Genomic DNA, 18,719 nt, shown 5'->3' on the forward strand with positions numbered 1-18,719 from the left:
GCCTTTAGCAAGTGCTTGTGCTATTAAACTATGACAAATGAGGTTGTCAGAGGGTAAATATGGCTGGAACTTGGCTTACTGGTTGCTGTTGTGCCTGATAAGAGGTGCAAGTAAAACTGTAGAAAGTTTAAGAAAGAAATAGAAAACTACTTGCCCTATTATTTATGAATTAAAAATAATAAGTAAAGTTCCAATCTAAATACCCATGCTGTGAGACTGTGACCTTTTCACAAGAGACCTGCTCTAATTATAGTTAAATTCTATCCATAGCCACAGGCCCATTTTTTAAAACACTTTGCACCAGAGTAACCTTACAAGGGAGAGTAAATCAGCAGATCCAAATTCCTTCATCCAGACGCAAAAAAGAATTTCATGGAACCCTGTTCAACTTGGATGAAAGAAAATTCAACTGATCAAGACTCATTTCAACAGGATGTGACCATTGCATAAAAATAAACACTACACGAGGAAAGGTCCTGGGAGATATTGCAGTTGCTGCAGACACACACAGAGAACATGAAGCAAGGAAACGTCCCTGCCCTCAGGATTTCTGCAGCTTTCCCTCTGTCCCTGGGCTTCATTTGACTGTCTAATGACATCACACAAATATTCATGAGGTTCTTGCTCATCCTGTAGATGAGCTTTATTACAGTCTTGGTGAATATTCAGACCTGATATCTGGAGTCTAACATCAGCATTTATAAACCTGGTAGCAAAGGGAAAAGGTTTCTATATGTAGGCAGAGCCCAGATGAGCTGGAATTATCAGGAAAAAACCCCAAACCCAACAAATTGCGCAACCTCAGTCTCTGAGTTACTTTTAAGGCATAAACCCAGAAGCATTTATTATGGTTTTACTAATAAATTACACCTTTTGTAAACCTTTCACGTGCACCTTTCCGAACCAAAATACCTTTTATATTAGAGCCATTTGGCAGTGGGAAAATACTTTGTTGCATCAAATCCCAAGGCACTCACATATTGCCCAGTTTTATGGAAATCCAATATCTGGATCCACTTCCTGGTTGACCCGAGTTATCTAACCCCAAATTCTGATTCTGAACACTTAAAACCTTAGCACAGCTACAGTTTACAACCACATCTCTTTCCTGCTACTCAGTCCGCTCTATAAAAGCAAGGCTGTTGTTTGGGATAGATCTGCTCTCTGCTAAATCAGTGAGTACATTAACAGGATTGGGATCTCACTTTGCAAAGGTGACAGGAAGACAGAACCAAGGCAGTGAAGGTCATCCGAGCATCCCAATGTTTGTGTAATTGCCCAAAACCACCCGTGGGGTGCAGCTCTGTAAAGGAGATGGTGTACTCCCATCAGACTGAGCAATGTGGATAGAAATGGGAGTTGACCAGCCACTGTATTGTTAAACAGGCACAAAATAAAAACCAATAAAACCAGATTAGTCTAATAGAAAATGAAAATAATGGGGTAAATAAAACTGCCAGGACCATTTCAAATGCAAGTTGCCCATTGACAGAAATGCTCTCCAGTGCTGAGTGAAAACACAAAATAATCCTCTTAGTACTGGAAGGAATGGAGGGGATTTTTTGCCATTCTGTTACATTTTCAATTCATGTGGTATAAAATTACATCTGATATATTTGAGGTGTATAACTAGAAAATGTAGAGTTTACATAAATTCTTCAATTGTTTCAGTTTAAACCTTGTTCTGCCTAATTTTTTTTTATCATTTCACTTCCCTGAGACAAAGACAGAGGCTCTTTTTTCTGCTAAGCATTCTTCTATAGGGTAGTGAATAAGGTGGTTGGCTCTTGAGAAAACTTCAATTTCATATTCTAGTAGGCTGCATGTTTTCTGAAGAGATTTATTGCTAATGTCTGCATTGTCCTCTTTGTACATGTATGAATAAATCTTATCACTGAATTATTTATCTGAAAACAAGCAAATGAATTGGAAGTCCCAGCCTCTAACATTCCAGGGTTTTCATATCTGTGCAGAATCAAAACCACTTGGAAATCCTTATTATTTAATTATTCATCTGAAAACATGCCACAATAAAAAGCTACCAAACAACAAGCTCCCTTTGGTATCTAAAAAAAACCCACCACAGTGGGCAGAGAAGGAGAAATTTAAAATGCTAAAGCTTCTCCCTCCCCCAGGAGAGTCAGTAAACTATTTTCCCTTGGCTACGTGGTGAGGAAAGGCTGGGCTGGTGCTCAAACCCAGATGCCTCCAGTGTAGATGGCTTTCCTCCCAGCAGAGCTGATGGAGAGAAAGACTCACTCATAGGATGAGACTCGTCTCACCACGAGGTATAGAGCCCCAAAAACATACTCATACGTAGACATCTATAGGTGTGTGACAATAATCTCAAGCAGGAGAGCCACACACATCCTGGGTCAGTACCCACGCAGACATCTGAACCTGAACACGGCTTAGGAAAATGCCCTCAGTAACTTGAAATACTGAATCTTATTATTTTTTTGAGGGGTTGTACTCATCCCCATCTGACTTTCCATTCAAAATGCACATTAGCAGGTCTACTGCCTATGGGGAGATAGATGAAGCCAAAATTGGGGGCAACTAAGGTCAGGTTTATAACAGACCATATTAATCGCTCTTTTCTAAGAGAATTTTATTATTAATAAAGGTAATTTTAAGTCCTTTCATCTGTGACAGACATCCACGCAATGGGTTTGGTGTGTTCCCGTGCTCTCTTGTCAATGTCTTGATGGACATCTAAGACCCTGTGGCACTTTGCAAATGAAAATAATTAAGTCTGCATATTACAGTGAATTGGGAATATTGCAAACACCACTCACGATGGAGAAATGATTCATTCAAGTCTTGAGAGGATGGATGTATGGGCAGGAAATAACAAAATGAGATTCATCTTGGGAAAGAAAAAAAATTATAACATCTGGGCAAAAGGAAATCATCAGAACCACAGATTTTAGTGGGAGGAAGGAACCTTGCTAATGAAATACTCAGAGACACAGCAACACTTTCTGTGAGGAAGAAAAGTAACTCCTTCCCTTTCCAATCTCTGACAAAACATCTGTAATATGCAATTAAAAATGTAAAAATTACATGGATAACCTTAAAAGTCTAGGATGACCACAGTGTTTCCACTGTTCACAGAGATACTAAATTACATTTGGACAGTATCAACTGGTTCTCCAGTGATGGAGACAAGAGATACTTTTCTTCCCACCACCACAGTCCAAGCTGTCAATGACTCCACAAGACCTCAGTTAAGTACTCCTGAAACTAAAGAGTGGAAAAAAATTAGCCAGGGATTACAGAAACAGAAGCCAACTGCCTGAAAGCCTTTTTTCTTGAGGAGTTCTCCTCCTTGAGGCTTCACATTTAGATGGCAAAACATAACCCTGCCTTGCTTCAAGCCATATCTGTGCACGTGACAACCATTGGGGTATAGCAAGATCAATGTTCATCCCATGGGAAATTCCTAAACTTAATTTTGTTCCAAAGAAGGACAAACAGCCGCAAGAGATTTTCTGTGACCTACACAGCTCTGAAAGCTGCGGAGTTGAAACATTTCGTTCGGGTTACTGAAATGTAGTTTTCCATTCGTGTCAAGGCTAACGCACAGGCCGTGTGCGAGGCGGTGGGCGGCGTGCCCCGGTGTGCCCCCTCTGCCTTTCCCCTGCAGCGGTCCCTCCCCAGGGCATGGCATTGCAGGAATTTGCAGGATAACTGCAAATTGGAAGGACACAGAGCTCGCTGACCCATCGCTACCCACCCTGGCACACGGCACAGATATGCTCCTTGCTTTCCAAAGGGAGGAGCTGCAGAATTTCTTGTTGTCCATCGGCTTCTCCTGCCCTCTACTCTCCAGCTTATTTTCTCGTGCTTCTCTTGCAAACACCAAGCTTTTCCCATTAACCTTCCTAAGGATGTGCTAGCTGAGCTCTGCCCCAGCCTGTGTTTGGGGCAGTGTCTGTTCCTGCATGTTTTGAGGCTCAGGGCTGTCTCCTCCACAGGAGCAGGGCTGGCTCTTCTGCCCGTTCAGAGACTAACCTTCTCTAGCTCCCATGCGGGGTGGAAATGCTGCACGTGGGACCCCATTCAATGGTGAGGAGGACCCTGGAAGGCATTTCGTGCACGAGATATTGGGCAGGGTAAAATCGCATCCTCCAAGCAAATGAATGGGGAGCACAGGTTATTGCAGCAGTTGACGAGAGCTGGGACTTCTCATGCCCTTGAGTATCTGAGTCGCGTGACCAATGCAGCGAAAAATTGTAATCTAATGCGGCCATGAGTATTCTGTTTGGAGCATCCTCCATATGTTAATTATTAATAATACAGTTATGAGAAAAGTTCCTGTTCTAGCTCTCTATTAAATAGGATTTACACAGCCATCTGGTGTTCTGTTTAATTCTTATTAATTTTTTTTTTTTCCAAACCCAATTTGTGTGTCTTTAATTAAATTAAAACTCGTGAAAGAGAAAGGTGCTCTGGCTCTGTGACGGCTATGAACTGAACTGCTGAAAAAGCTGAGGTGGGCACTCAACACTTGCAATTAAAAGAATACAGCAATGATAATTCTGACATTGGGAAAGAAGGATAATGAATGTCACCTCTTACAGAGACGCAACAGCTTTAAACCTAAAGGTAAATGTTGGCATATAAGCCCCTTGCCAACATTAAAGGATGACAAGAAAGGAGCATAGAAATACAGACAAAAATGAGAACAGAAAATATGAAGGGCTCTGGAAAGCTGATATACACCAATAAAATCATTTTATTGTAATACATCACAAACTGCATTTTCTCACTATCGGCTGTCCAAGGGAAGACTCCAAAACAGACTTGTCCCTGCTTCTGTACCTATGCCTCTCACAGGTAGAAATCACACCCTGGCTTAATTAGAAATGAGTTCACACACAGGGAAAACCTGTGCTACCCTTATATTTCCAGTATCTAATTAAAACCAAAATTGTTTAATTGTTTCAAGAAAAAAACGTTATTCTGCAACGTTCAGTCAAGAACATGAAGTAAACTCTCACTTAGGTGTTGTAAACCTGCATGAAGAACAGCTGAGAGTATCCTTGCCTCAAGAAGCTCAAGATCAGTTTTGTTTGCTTTCCTTGGGACCAGAACTCCAATTAGCAACTCAAGCCACTTTTGGCTATAATCCACAAGAAACACCCAACCTAAATAATTCTGGTTTCACCTTAAACACTGCTTTTAATTTTGCCATTTCTATGAGTATCTGCTGGACCCCGCCACAGTGTTTGCTCTCACACTGTGACAGTTCCCCAGCCTTCTCCTACAAAATCCAAAGAAACCACCCAAACAGCCTTGCTACAGCATCAGCAGGGTGCTCTGCTACTCTTCCTGCACCCAAATCTTTCTCCTCCCTTTGCCTGAAGCCCTGCTCAGCTGGAGGAGAAAGAAATCAGTTCTTGACTGGAGTACGCAAGTGCGAAGCATAGCTAAATAATATCAGGGGAGACAATAGTACATTTGTAACAATCCCATAACATGGGCTAAAAGTCCATTTCTTGGAAACAATCCAGGACTCAGTAAATGCTCAAACGTTTGCAAATTGTTTGTTTTACTCTTGACAAACTGTTCCCGTTGTAATAATTTTCGAGGAATCATGAATCATTTAAGACAGCTAATTTGAAGGGAGAAAAGACTCTGGAAAACTTGAACAGAGGACATTCAAGTGCAGTTTTCCAAGAATCCTAGGGTACAGAGTGATTATTTAGTTCTTTCCGGAAGGGTAGAGAATTAGAGTAATGCAGTGCTTTTAAAGACCACCTTGTAAACTATTGTAATTTCAGCTTTCTCCTTGCTGTGAAATACGTACAAGCAGAGTTTCTTAATTCTTCAATGACCTTCTATATAAAGTCCTTCAATTATGTTAAGCCTTAAACTTGCTTTCTTGCCAGCTTCTCATATATGCTAGTAGCATGCTTTGCAGAAAAAAAAAGGGAAAAAAAAAAGAGGCAGACAAGTAAAATCCGGAACTTTTGCTCTTTCTTGAACAACTTTCCAAGATTCATCTCAAATTTTGTAAATTAGGAAAAAAAAGATAATGATCAATAAAACTGTGTCTTTTCAGGTGAATGGAGAACTGCTTTTTTGGAGTAGTGAAGGGGCAAGGTAACAGGGAATTCTAATGGGAAGCACAAAGGAGAAAGTGCAGAGAAAGATCATTTAGGGCCTGGACAAAAACCTGTTGTAGGGTACCAGTTGCAGGTTTACTGAGTAGAGGAGATAAGAAAGCTTCAGTCCCCCTTTTAGCCCTGATGTGCATACAAGGTTTTCTTGCACAGACAGAGTGTGATCAATGAACAGGTCTGTGAACGTTCAGCTCAAGGGCAGGTTGCCCCTGGACTTGGGGATTTTTGGGCAGGGATTTGCCCTTCAAACATAGAGGCACAAGCAGCACAACGTTTTGGGCTAGAAGCTGCCGCAAGGCTGACGGTTTGAGCTCGCTGATGTACAGGCGTGACGTGCGCTGTACGTGCAAGGGAGCTGCAGCCTCTACCTCCAATCAAGTATGACCTATTGGGGAACACAACTGCTGTATTCAGGATCAAGAAGATACTGTGTTGGAACCAAAATTAGGACTTAAAATTGAAACTGTAATCGTAGCATCAATTGCATCCCTAAAATTTTCAGATGGGGACATACGAAGAAAAAGACAAAAGATGGCAGAGGAGATTTAAATCCTTAAAATGCAATGTGATGGCTCTCAGTTTCAAAATCCTGCTATCTCTGCCTCCTCCTGACCTCCGTGGCCATTGGCCTTTGAGGGGAAAGACAACTCCATGAGGGCTGGGAGCTGGGCAGGAAGTGGAAGAAACTTGTAGACCAGCTGCTATTATTAAAGAAAAAAAACATTCTTAGACACTGTGGCTGTGGTGATTGCTGTGTATGAGGATGATGAAGTAACAGGGAAATTTAAAAGAATAAAGAAGATTTTTCTGAGTTTGTGCAAATGCCTGATGAAACCCTACAGATGCAGTTGCTCTCCTGCCTGAGGATGGGAGCCCTCGACATCTTTCCCAGACTCTGGAAATAAAAATGTGATAAAATGCAGACTGCATCAGCAGCCATAAAAGTAAAATCATCGATATTAAATAATAATTTTCAATATAAATTGTTCTCTGCAAATTTTCATCAAAGAAAGCCTATTGTAGACACTTAGAGTACCAATATGGAAATGTGAATTAAGCAGCTAATGGTAGAAATAGATTTTTTTGAAACATCAAATATTTCTTAAAATTTCAGATGTGAATGCAATTATTTAGTCTGGATACTAACTTAATGAAAAAAAACCCCGTAACAACTAACTTCTCTTTTATTTTATTTTCTCAGACCATTCTGAAGTCGCTAAAGTTGTCTTGTCTAAGATTCTTCTTGCTGTTCCTGGGAAAGAACAAATATAAAACACTTCAGGAGCTCTATACTCATTTAGGTAAGAACATCTTTATTTCCCTGGCTCATCTAGAGCTTGCTGAGCTGGAGAATGCAAAACTGACCATCTGAATGTTGATGCAAATGGTAGAGGTGGGGAGCAGGGGTGGGCAGGCACTGCTGTAGTCCCTTCATTAGTCCTACCCTGCCAACTAAATTTCCAGGACAAAAAAAAAAAAAAAAAAAAAAAGCAAACACAACTATTTCTGTGTCATTCCAGTCCCAGAACACAGTTAAAGAACTGGAAAGGTCTCCACGTCCCTGGGACTGTTTCTGGGCAAGTTACAGCCGCCCACGTCTCAGCACCCAGCCTTGGCCTGGGCAGGGAGCACTGTCAGACCAGGCGATGGGGGTTTGGGTGCTGTGGGTGGGAAGTTGCTCGGTGCCCCTGCCTCGCTCTGCCTTTCACACTTGGAGGGCCACATGTGATCTCACTTACGCCTATGAGTCATTGCATTAGCTTTGAAAAAGTGACTTGGAATTTACAGAATCTGTCCAAGAATTGATTTATTAAACATGTACAATAATTCACCCTCCATCTCACCCCTCTTTATTATAGGATTCTCTTGAAATGAAAACAGATTTCAAAGCACAGAGTTTGTATATATAAGCCTAAATATCTCTCAGCTGGATAAAAACCTTGTACCTGAAATGCATTGCCTCTTAAGGAAATCATTACTGTGTTACCATAACACAATCTCTTTGTTCAGCAAGTGTGATAAATATCAGTCTATTCTCATAAGCCACTGCCAATAACCAAAGCCATTTATCTGAGTGTGTCTCTGCCTCCCACAAATGCAACTATCTTACTTTCGAGTTAGCAGTTAATGCTCATCTTAAACATAGATATATTCTGCCTGCTTAAAAGGATATTCTGAAAAGTGCTAACCTGAGAGCCAACCTGAGGTTGATGAATGCTTATGTTTATGTTCTGTAATCAGTTTAACAGTTATTATCAGAGTGCAACAAGTTGCTGTGATCCAGAAGGGACACTCAGCTTTCCTGGCCATAGAAGATATTCATACATAGCAAGATCAACTGTATATGACCTACCACAGATGCTTTAGGTCAGTGTTCATGCATTACGAAAAGGTGCACATATATACAATGTAAGAAATGGAGGCCGTGTTGCTCTGAAACCAGCTAAGCTAGGATGAATGTGCTCAAAGAGGCACAATAACTAACAGCAATTGAGGTCTGGCTAACGGTCTTGGTATCTAAAGGGTGAAGCAAATATTTAGAAGGATAAACAAGCAAAATAGTGCAAAAGACCTCGTACATTGAAAAGGCTTGAGGTTCTGACCAACTTCGTGATAATTCTCAGAGCACAGGTCGCTGGGGTCTGTTCTTTGATGAGGTGCTATCAGTGTCTTTCAGATGAGTTCATTTTCTGAAAGAGCACCAGAGCAAGTTTGGCCTCCTGTTATCAAAGCAACAGCTTCAATAACTAAACTTGACCCCACTTGCTGAAAGGCATCTAAGAGTGAACTGAGATGTTACGCTCAGTTTTGGTGATGGAACGATGCAGAGACACAACATCCTAGGAGGAAATATTTGGCTTCATACTATGTGCTCCTGCATGAAAGCAATTCGTTTCAAATAAGAGTTTTAAGATTCTCTTTAATTAATGGCTTTCATAACAGGAAAAGACCTTCTCTAGCCAGCACAGCAGTACAGTCAAGAGGCAAACTGAAGCAGGTGGTGGGTTTGGGAGGCGAAAGAGAGAGCAGATGTTAGCTTCAAAAATTGGAACGCTCTTTGAGTCCCGTAGCAGGAGCCCAGTTTCCATCAATGCATATTGTAGGAGCAATTAATTGGGACCACCCAGGCCTAGGATTTGCCAGAATCAAATTTTCTATTCACACAACATACTTCCGTAAAGCTGGATGTTTGTTTAAAATACTTCTAAAGGTCATTCTGTCTTCATGTTTTTCCTTAAAATATACATCTTCCTTCTGTTTTGTAGATTTGGGGAAATCTGAACTCTTAGAATATGGATGCAGAGCTTTAGGAGAGTAGAAGCTGGGAATCTATCACTTTTCGTTAATGTTTATCTACTTTCACATGCTTTCAAAAAAATCAAAATTCCAAGTTAATTAGAAATTGATTTTTGAGGTTTTGATCTAATTCTGAATAAAAATTAGAAAACTTTTTTTTTTTTAATTTAGATTCCACTTTTCATCAGACTGTAGTAAAGGGTCTTGACAATGACAAAATTGCTACTTTTTGCATATGTTTTTTCTGTAACATTACAGAAAAGGAAACATTTTTCATGGTTGCAAGTGGCTTTGGAGACTAAGAGGAGACGTGGATCAGAGTTAAGTGGTCAGGGAGCATTTGAGAGCAGACAAGTGAGACAGGAGACGGTCTGCTGACTTCAATCAGGCTGCAGGGACCAGCTATTTCCTCAAAGCAGTAGATGTAGTCTGAAGGAAAGACAGATGGTTTGGGAATGTGAGGATCTGGACTAAATTATCTGCTTTTATAATTTGTGGCCAAAGATGCCACAGCATCTGCTAGGTTCATCCCTCACCTTCATGTAAATCGCAGTGAAGGAAGGAAGACCCTCAGTGTGTTACAGTAACAACTTTTGGTCCCTGCTGAAGTCTGCAGAGACTCATAGTCATGATCTGCACAAGAAGCACTGTGCTCTATGGGCAGTCCCTTGGGCTGTCTATACATCTATGCCTAACATTTTAAAATAAATGCCATACCTTCTGTAATATGCCCCTTGCAAATAACCTTCTTCGTATTAAAGTATGTGAGAAAATGCAAATCAAGCCATAAAACGCTAAAATTCTAGGGGTAGTCCTGGTCCCATAGAAATCTATCTTACATTTATTATTTTTCAGGTGACATCAAGGCAGCATAATTTAGATGTGAAGACATAATCACCAGGGACCCAAAGAAATAGCTTACCTTTTTGACCTCATATTTAATAGCAAGCTTAATCCTGCTCAGACTTGGCCGGTGGTGCTCGGGGCACAAATGTATGTTCACATCTCCATTCAGAATAGCCTCAACTTCTTCAGTGTCTCTGCACAGGTCCAGCACCCCCACAACAAAGTCCTTGCATTGCATAGATAGCTTTCTATAGTCGTTCTAAAGGAAAACAGAGAAAAATGAATTATCTAACTGCACACGTGAAAGCATGCCTCAAATGAACAAACAAAAAAAGCAAGAGAGAGCAATTGCGAGCAGGGTTACTTCTGCAAAACTACTGACTGGAATAGTAAGAAAACACTTGATTTCACCCAGGGTGTAGCTAGCTTTTCACAGATATACATGAACTCTTCCAGACTTAATTAGCAATGTTTCTACCAGCAACATAGTTTACATTACAATAGAGCACACTTTACAGAACAAGTAAATAATTTATAGGGAAATTTTGTTTTTAAGCAATCGCTGGATCTCTCTTTTCTGGGTGGCACATCATCTAGGAATGTGAAAAGATGGCCAAACAAAGGTCCTGCTAATGGGTCAGAATTTACAGCAAATTTTACAATTTAGTTTCTTTGCTAGTAATTCTTTCTTTAGTAACTTTCAAGGAGTTTCAGGCTGGCACAATAAGCTTGAGCATCACACATACAGATGTGTTCAAATGAATTATATAGTTGTAATATCAATTTCTGTTTCAAATTTATTACCTACCAATTTGGTTAAACAGTCCCAAAAGAGCATCCAGAGGATCATTTTTGTCATAACACTTCTCCAGCAAATGGGACTTTAGAAACTCAACATGATTTCCTACGAAATAATTTCACCTTGCAAACCTAAATTACACTTACGGGAAAAGAGATAGTATGTAGCTGTCTTGATAGAGGGCTAGAAGAGCAGTTTCACTGCCTTAAATTAAATTGTGATTGATTTTCACATGCTGACACTTAAAAAATGAGGAAAATGCCACCATCTGTGTAAATGCAGTAAATTAGAACACAATTAAGGCTACCATTAATATCCTAACAAAATGGTGATATTAAAGACTCGATGTAACAAATAGAAATAATAAGCATAAGACAAGCTCTTACTGACTTGAGAGATCTTTTCAAATTAGGTTTGATGAGTTAATTAAATTCAGCAGCTTATCTAATTAAGCCAGCAGCCAAAAAAAGAAGATAGTTAAACCTGGATTTGATGAAATGATGAGAGTAACCTGGCTTTGTACTCCTATATTTTCTAAATTATTAATTCTAACATTTACACATAGCAACGTATTAGCCTTCCTTGTTAGGCAAGGATCTCAAAGCACTGTGCAAACATTCATTAATTAATGAGAACAGTGCTGTCTAAAATATGGTGTTATTAGAGGTGGCTAAATTTCTTTGGACAGTTTTTCCCCTTCAGAATTGAGATGCTCTTGATACTTAATATTTTTTAAATAAGTTGGTTTGATGACTTTGTCATAGGTTTGAGGTTGCTTCTAATGTGCGTGTCCCAACTTTGCTTACTATGCTGTCCTGTGTGCTGGAGGCTATGAAGAGCTGTTTCACTCAGCACAGAAAAATTCAGTAGTCATAGGGAACCAGAAAGCCTTTTGGAGCTGGGATTAGACCATTCTCCCAGAAACAGGGAAGATGCCATTTCTGATAGGTGTTTAGGAGAAGGGGCTGAGGTGCTGAGGGATAGCCTGTGTTTTAGTGGTGAGACCTTCTGCAAGGCGGAACTTGTACGTTTACATCCTCTTATCTATCAAAAAGGTTGAAATCTGGGTTTCCCTTTTCCTCCTTGAGTGCTGTAATCAGACCACATGTTCTAATTGGAGTGTTCATAAATGGAGATCAGCAGGAACTTCACATCTTCATTAAAAGGAGACATAACAACAAGCAGATGTTTATCTCTGGTAGAGCAGGTGCATGTCCCACTGCAGAAACTGGGGCACCAAGTCTTCTATAAATGTGCCAATTTAGTGCATTAAGATTTAAGATGTCCTCAAGGTTCAGGCAGAAAATGATTGTACATTTGCATCTAAATCTAGTACCTAGGTATTTAGTGGAGATAGGGTTTGTAGAGTGAGTGTAATCAAATATGGGCTAAAGTAAGGTCTGAAATGTAAATGAAAAAAAGATTGTCTTTTATGGATTCAAAGCGCTCCTCGTTAATCAATTTTGTGCTGTAATCTTCACCATCCCAAGATGAATTTAAATAAATAGAAAGCTTTCCTGTTGACTGAGAGAATAGATGTCCAAACAAAAATATCAGCCTGGAAGTAACTACAGGAATCGTGAAGGACAGCAAATATAGATAGATCTGAAAATAGATGTAGGCTGGGAATGAAATACCTAGCTGCCACAGGTAATGCAGACACATAATTAGCCCAGCAGGTTTAAAAAATACAAGGCTGAGAACTCTGCTAAGCTTTAGTACCATTCTCTATGTACCCTTTATAAAGTTCACAAGCTTATCTGTTAGCCAGGACATTTCAGGTAATTCTCATCACCATTTCCACATCATCTGAACAACTAGTATGTATTAGCTCAGATTATTTTTCCTCTTCTGCTTTCTTTAAGGAAAGCAGTTTAGTTAACAACTAGGAAAGTGCTTCTAAAGCAACTGTAAATGGCAGGCTCCCAGCTGGCAAACTCCATCAAGACCCAACTTTATTCACATCTCCAAGCCTAATGTTTTTGCTTGTTCTGTACATTTGCAGGGACTATGAATGATTTTTCTGTTTAGAATTATTTACTCCAATTTTTAAGTAGACACAAGCAGCAACACAATCTACCCAAGATACAGGCTGTATAAAGAATAAAATAAAATAAAATAAAATAAAATAAAATAAAATAAAATAAAATAAAATAAAATAAAAGTGCCTTCCAGCTAATCTGCAGCCAGGCAGGAGAGCAGCTTACTGCTCTCATGAGACTTTGCTCACATGTTAAGACAAGCTTCAATGATCACTAAACCTGCTGTGTCTTCTGACGATCCCTTTTACAAAAGCATTTGTCATCTTTGTTGTGGCTTCCTTAATGCTCACAGTCAGCATAGACAATCCTGTTCAGTCTGACGGTGAGAACACAGCGAACACAGCGACTCTCCTCATGTCGGTGTCTTTCTCTTTGCAAGCACAGGTTATTGGCTGTATCTTTACTAAAGACTGAGATTAGCAGGAGACTGACAGCCAAGCTTCTCCTGACCCTGGCTTGCATAGTGTAGCTTTGATGACGCAAGCAGAAATGACCTACCTGCATATAAAACACTGAACTGCAAGCCATGACACATGCTAAAAAAACTCAGGGAAGCCAAGAAGATTTACAAGCAGCACGCAAGCTATACTGGTGGGTGTGCCAGTGCTGTATAAATTGCCTGTATTTCACACATTTGGAATTATCTGAGATCCCGCATCCCCTGCAGGAAGGAGTGCCGTGGCAGCGGTGGGGCTCGCTTTTGCGTAGGACAGAATGCTGCAGCCCCAGGGCAAGGGTTAGCGAGGGCTGGAAGAGTCGGGAGGCAGAGGTGAAGGAGAACCAGGACGCATTTCCAGTTACTTTTTGTTACACCAAGGTTTTTGACGATCAGAGCCCTGAGGACTCCTGGTGACTTTGCCAGGAGGCAGAGGGGCAGACGGCCACTGGGTCTTGGGGCGCAAAGGGCCAGTCCCCGCTCCGCCACAGCCTCTGCCAGCCAGGTTTGACCCCCAAACCAAGTATTTCATGGCCATCCCGGTCTAAATACGTTTCTGGGTTGAACCATTCTGGTTGCAAGCCTGGGCAGGCGGTGGGCTGCAAGCGGAGGTCCTCCTTCCCACCGCAGCAAGGACCTCACGGCTGGAGACACAAAATCCAGCTCAGTCCTCTCGGCAGCCTTGTGAAAAGAGACACAGGCAACGACAATAACCCAAACCTTCCCGAGTACTCCGATTAGCTACCACATTATAGAAGTCTGAGGATTACAGGTTTCATAAAACAGATGGATCTTTACAGTAATGAAAACCGCAAATCATACGTGAGGGATACTGGGGCCTCATCCTGACAAGCTGAGTGCTGTCAGGCCTCAGGGAGGAAGATGAAGGATACAACTAAGTACACAAGAGAGCCAGTCTGCTTCAAATAACACATGGAACAGTATTTTATTTCCTATAGAGATAGCGAGCAGAGAAGGATCAGGATAATGCTTGAGAATGTTACAATATCATTTTTTAAAAACTAGAACATAATAAAAGGATTCCAAATTAGTCATTTCCTGCTTCTTCTAACACTGTTGTGCATGTGGAGTTAAAAATGTCTAATTTTGCTGTTTTGAAAAGGCTGATGGTACTTGTCATTCACTGCAATTTCTCTGAATACCCTATTATTATCTGTTGATTATGTTCTAAATGAACTCTGTCATGTCTCCACATCTGTTCAAAACCACCCAGATTTCTTCAGAAAAGAGCTGTTTCAGGTCAGAGGCAGGCAGTCTGAGTAAAAAGTTTAGTGACAGGAAAAAGTAAGACCAGCAACCTGTCTTGACTAGTTAATGAAAAAAAAAAAACCAACCCCTGTTTAAAAAGCAATCACAGTCAAGCACTGAAAAGGAGCATCCTCCATGGGAGCCTACCTCTGAAATGCCAGCATTGCAGGTGCATTTTGGATGGCACATAGAAATGTCTGGCCTCGATGCTGCAACGTACAGTGAGCAGGTCTGAGATTTGCTGAACATCTCAGTGCAGATGAGCTTTCACCAGAAACTGGAGTGTGGACAATGGTTCAGAAACTAAGAGGATCAAACCACTTTATATGCAATTACAAACTACCTTCCCGGTCCCAGATTGAGGAACACACTTGAGTTAATGTTTAAGTCCTGCTAATGCTGATGAAATGCTTGCAAGCATGTGTTTCAGTGAAGCACTGAAGTAACCTTCTTTCAGGCTTCAGGAATTTTGAAGTGGGATGAGTTTGTCAATCGACCTGCAGGATTTTTTTGTTGTAATCATTGTAGATTAATCACTACACAGCTGTTACTTGAAATGGGGCCACAGACCCACAGGATGGTGCATGGCACACAAATACAGAACAACCTGTACAGGTGCACTATTAATGAAAATCACTCCATATGTTACCATTTAGGACCTTTAATTAAATTCAATCTAATAATTGCTTCCAAATAACACCCTTAAAGAGCAGTACAGGAACCACAACCCATCAATAGATATTCTAAGCAGAGATAATTCCAAGTTTCACAGTTTTTACTGCTATCCGGTATACAACTAATTGTTTTGTTAGCCTATACTAAAGCTTCAGGGTCAGACTTCTGATCAGAAAAACTAGTATCACAGATGAATTTCCCTTTGAATATGTAACCATATATCTGGTCCAGAATGATTTAATCTACAGACCTTTTTCTAGAAAAAAAAAGCAATCTAATGCTGCTTATCAATACACTTTTTTTTTTTTTCCAAATAAAAGGAGGAAAAGGGGAGGAGACACAGGATGATGGCTATATACTAGAGTCACCATTTCTCTAGGGCTCTGTCCATATTGTCTCTTATAAGTCTGCTTCACTGGAATTTGAGGGCTTCCATACAAATCCAAGGTTTCTGGAACCAGGGGACATGAACGCCCAGCATCTGCGACTGGGCCTATCATCGCACCAGAAAGCCTCCACGTGCTCTCAGTGTGTTCACAGATTAACTGTACAGCACAAATCTGCTGAATCCAACCTCCTGTCTGTGAGCAACGCAGGAGCTGTGTACTCGGCAGTAAATCTGGCATTTCTGGGTAGCATTAAATTTGCTGTGCAAATGAAAGCTGTAGGCACATTGCACAGAGCCTCTCTTTCTGTTTCCTTGAAGCTTTTGGCTCTTTGTATTTGATCTACATCACACATACACATATATCATGGGGAGAAATATTGCATTGCTTAGATTAGCACTGTGAGAAGAAGCAGCAGAAATAAAATGGAGAAGTAATTCTGTAAGCATGAACAGAAAACTCCGCCAAATAAAAATGCTTGTAGATAGAAAACAAAGGTGAGAGAAAGGAGGGCAGCAGAAAGCCACTAATATTACATGCTAGTTTTGAAACAGAGTTTTTAAATAAACCATCATGTCAAATATACAAAATGCTTATAAATATTTACCAATTAGATATCACATGAAATATGCACAAGCCAGTCTAGAAGCTGTTGGACAATTTTCCTTCTGGGTATTTACACTGTCTGTGACTGGCCATATGTTTAGGAATGAAAAAAAGCACAAGGCCTGTGGGAGGGAAGGTGATGAGAGGCAAGGCTAAGAAAGGGCTCTGCACTGATCCTGCTCCTGTAACCACGTTATCTTCTGAAGTGCCCTAAGCATCCCTTCCAAAGAGCTCTGGTGACTGTGCGCGTAACTTCTGACACGTTTGAATACAGCCGAGTGCATTTCTATTGTTTCCAGACTAAGTGCTTACATGCATAGACTATGCCAAGGCTGTACAGTTAATATTGCAGACAGCACAACATCAAGTTGATTATTTGTGTTCTCTTGTTTCTTAAGCGGCAGCTCATTGGTGATTTTTTGGAGCTTTGGGTGTAGTGTGTTATATTCAGTGGGCATGGCTCTGAAAAAAAAGCCAAGTTCTCATTTAAAACACTTCACTACTCAGGTGCGTGTTGCGAATTATGTCTGGAGGTAGCAACAGATGCCGCTGGTTCATTTTTCCAATGATCCAGACCTTGACTTCTTCACCTCCAGTGAGCATAATATAATAAGCAATCTGTTCAAACACAAGAGTTTGACATTTCAAAAGTGCGTGTCTGTTGCTTTCCAAGCAATTTGGACCTTTCTAAATGGAGCCAAGAGAAACATGGCAAGTGTTTGCTCGCTGCAGAGAGCCAGGCTGCAGCATGGTGGAGCAGCGGGGCAGTGCCTCCCGGCAAAGGGTGACTTTAAATCCTGCGAGGGACTGTCAGGGGACACCAAGAGAAGTGTCCAATAAAAGAGCCCAAGGACAAAGCAGACAGTGCTGTCTGCGTTGACATTATTTTTGGTCAAAGAAGTCCAGAATACAAGTACGCTTTGACTGAGGACAAAAATTGTGTGGTTTCCAATGAGCCATGAAAATAACGGTCCTTGCATCATTGCAAAGATTTCAATGGCAGCTGCATTGACTGATTTACCATAAGAAATTTTTTTTGGTGCCTCTTTTTTCTCCTCAATAGGTTAGGCTTTCTAACTGAAATTCACCTCTTCATATGCACCCCAGAAGCTGATCTCTGAGACAGCATACCCCTTCAACAAGGGCTAGAGCAGTAAGGAATCAATCAAACCACTGACTTTGGATTTCACCTTATACCTATGGACAGGTAGATATATCAAATCCTTAAGGACTTGATAGCCAAGGTGCTGTTAATGGTTTCTGTGGCAGAGTTAAAAAAATCCATTAAAATTTGTTACTGGGCTTTTACAGCATCCTTCACAGGTCCAGGCATATACATAACCTTCAACAATAACATTCCAAGAGCTTTAAAGTGGGAACTGTCAAAAGCAGCAGAAAGGATAGGTTTGTACCTCCTTGTTTTGGTTCTACTCTTCTGCGCTCTAGCTGTTATGTATCTACCAACTCTACTGATAACTGCTTCCGGGAAATTGTTCGGTTTTGTCATAAACACAGCTTCTGTGGAACCAAAACCAATTAATAAATTTTGCAAGCTCTTTCCATCAATAAAAACATTGGAAAATGCAAAATACTTCACTTTGATATCCCTTGAAACAATTCTTTAAAATACATTTTTTTTTTCTTTTTTTAATCTAAAATTAATGGATGGATTATTTGGGGAAGTAAAGCCAGGAATCCATTCACATAATCCTAGGAGGAAGCTAAGGACTGAGACTGAACACAATTCTTGACTCTTCAGCCAAAGTTTTAGATTCCTTAGAATAAGAAATTGCAGGAGCAGTCCACTCTCAACTTTTTTTATTACTTATATTGATTTTTTTCTATTTGAAACTTAAAATAAATTTCTTGTACCTGTGAACTCTCTCTACGCTGAAATTAGTGAATCACTTGACTTATTTAAAGTTCTCACCCTGAACAAAGTACAATCTTTTTTTTTTAAATATGCGTTTAAGAAGTTGCCATAAGAACACCTCCATCTCCTCTACTCCTTTCCCACAATGTCACCTTCTTCCTGACAAGTACCATTACTGAGCATCTCCGTAGCATGCATGTGTGCAGAAACATCAGTGCTATTCAGCGTAGAACTAAAACCCTATTCCAAGTCTCTGAAGATATTTAAATATACTTAGAACAGAAATTATCTTGGTTGACAATAATTTTTTTTAAATTAGAGTATTTAAATTCTCAAGGTTGGCATAGCAGCTTTTCAGC

At 40.4% G+C, this 18,719-nt stretch overlaps 1 protein-coding gene across 1 annotated transcript in view; it reads right to left on the minus strand.

Moving 5' to 3' along the window:
• The window catches only part of TRPC7 (transient receptor potential cation channel subfamily C member 7), a 197,330-nt gene that overhangs the window by 38,334 nt on the left and 140,277 nt on the right, over positions 1 to 18,719 (minus strand). Inside the window, exon 4 of the mRNA XM_075057097.1 lies at positions 10,351 to 10,533. Within this exon, the coding sequence (XP_074913198.1) occupies positions 10,351 to 10,533 (183 nt within the window). The remainder of the gene's footprint in view (positions 1 to 10,350; positions 10,534 to 18,719) is intronic.

Source organism: Buteo buteo, chromosome 24 (assembly GCF_964188355.1).
Source record: "Buteo buteo chromosome 24, bButBut1.hap1.1, whole genome shotgun sequence".
Lineage (NCBI taxonomy): Eukaryota > Metazoa > Chordata > Aves > Accipitriformes > Accipitridae > Buteo > Buteo buteo.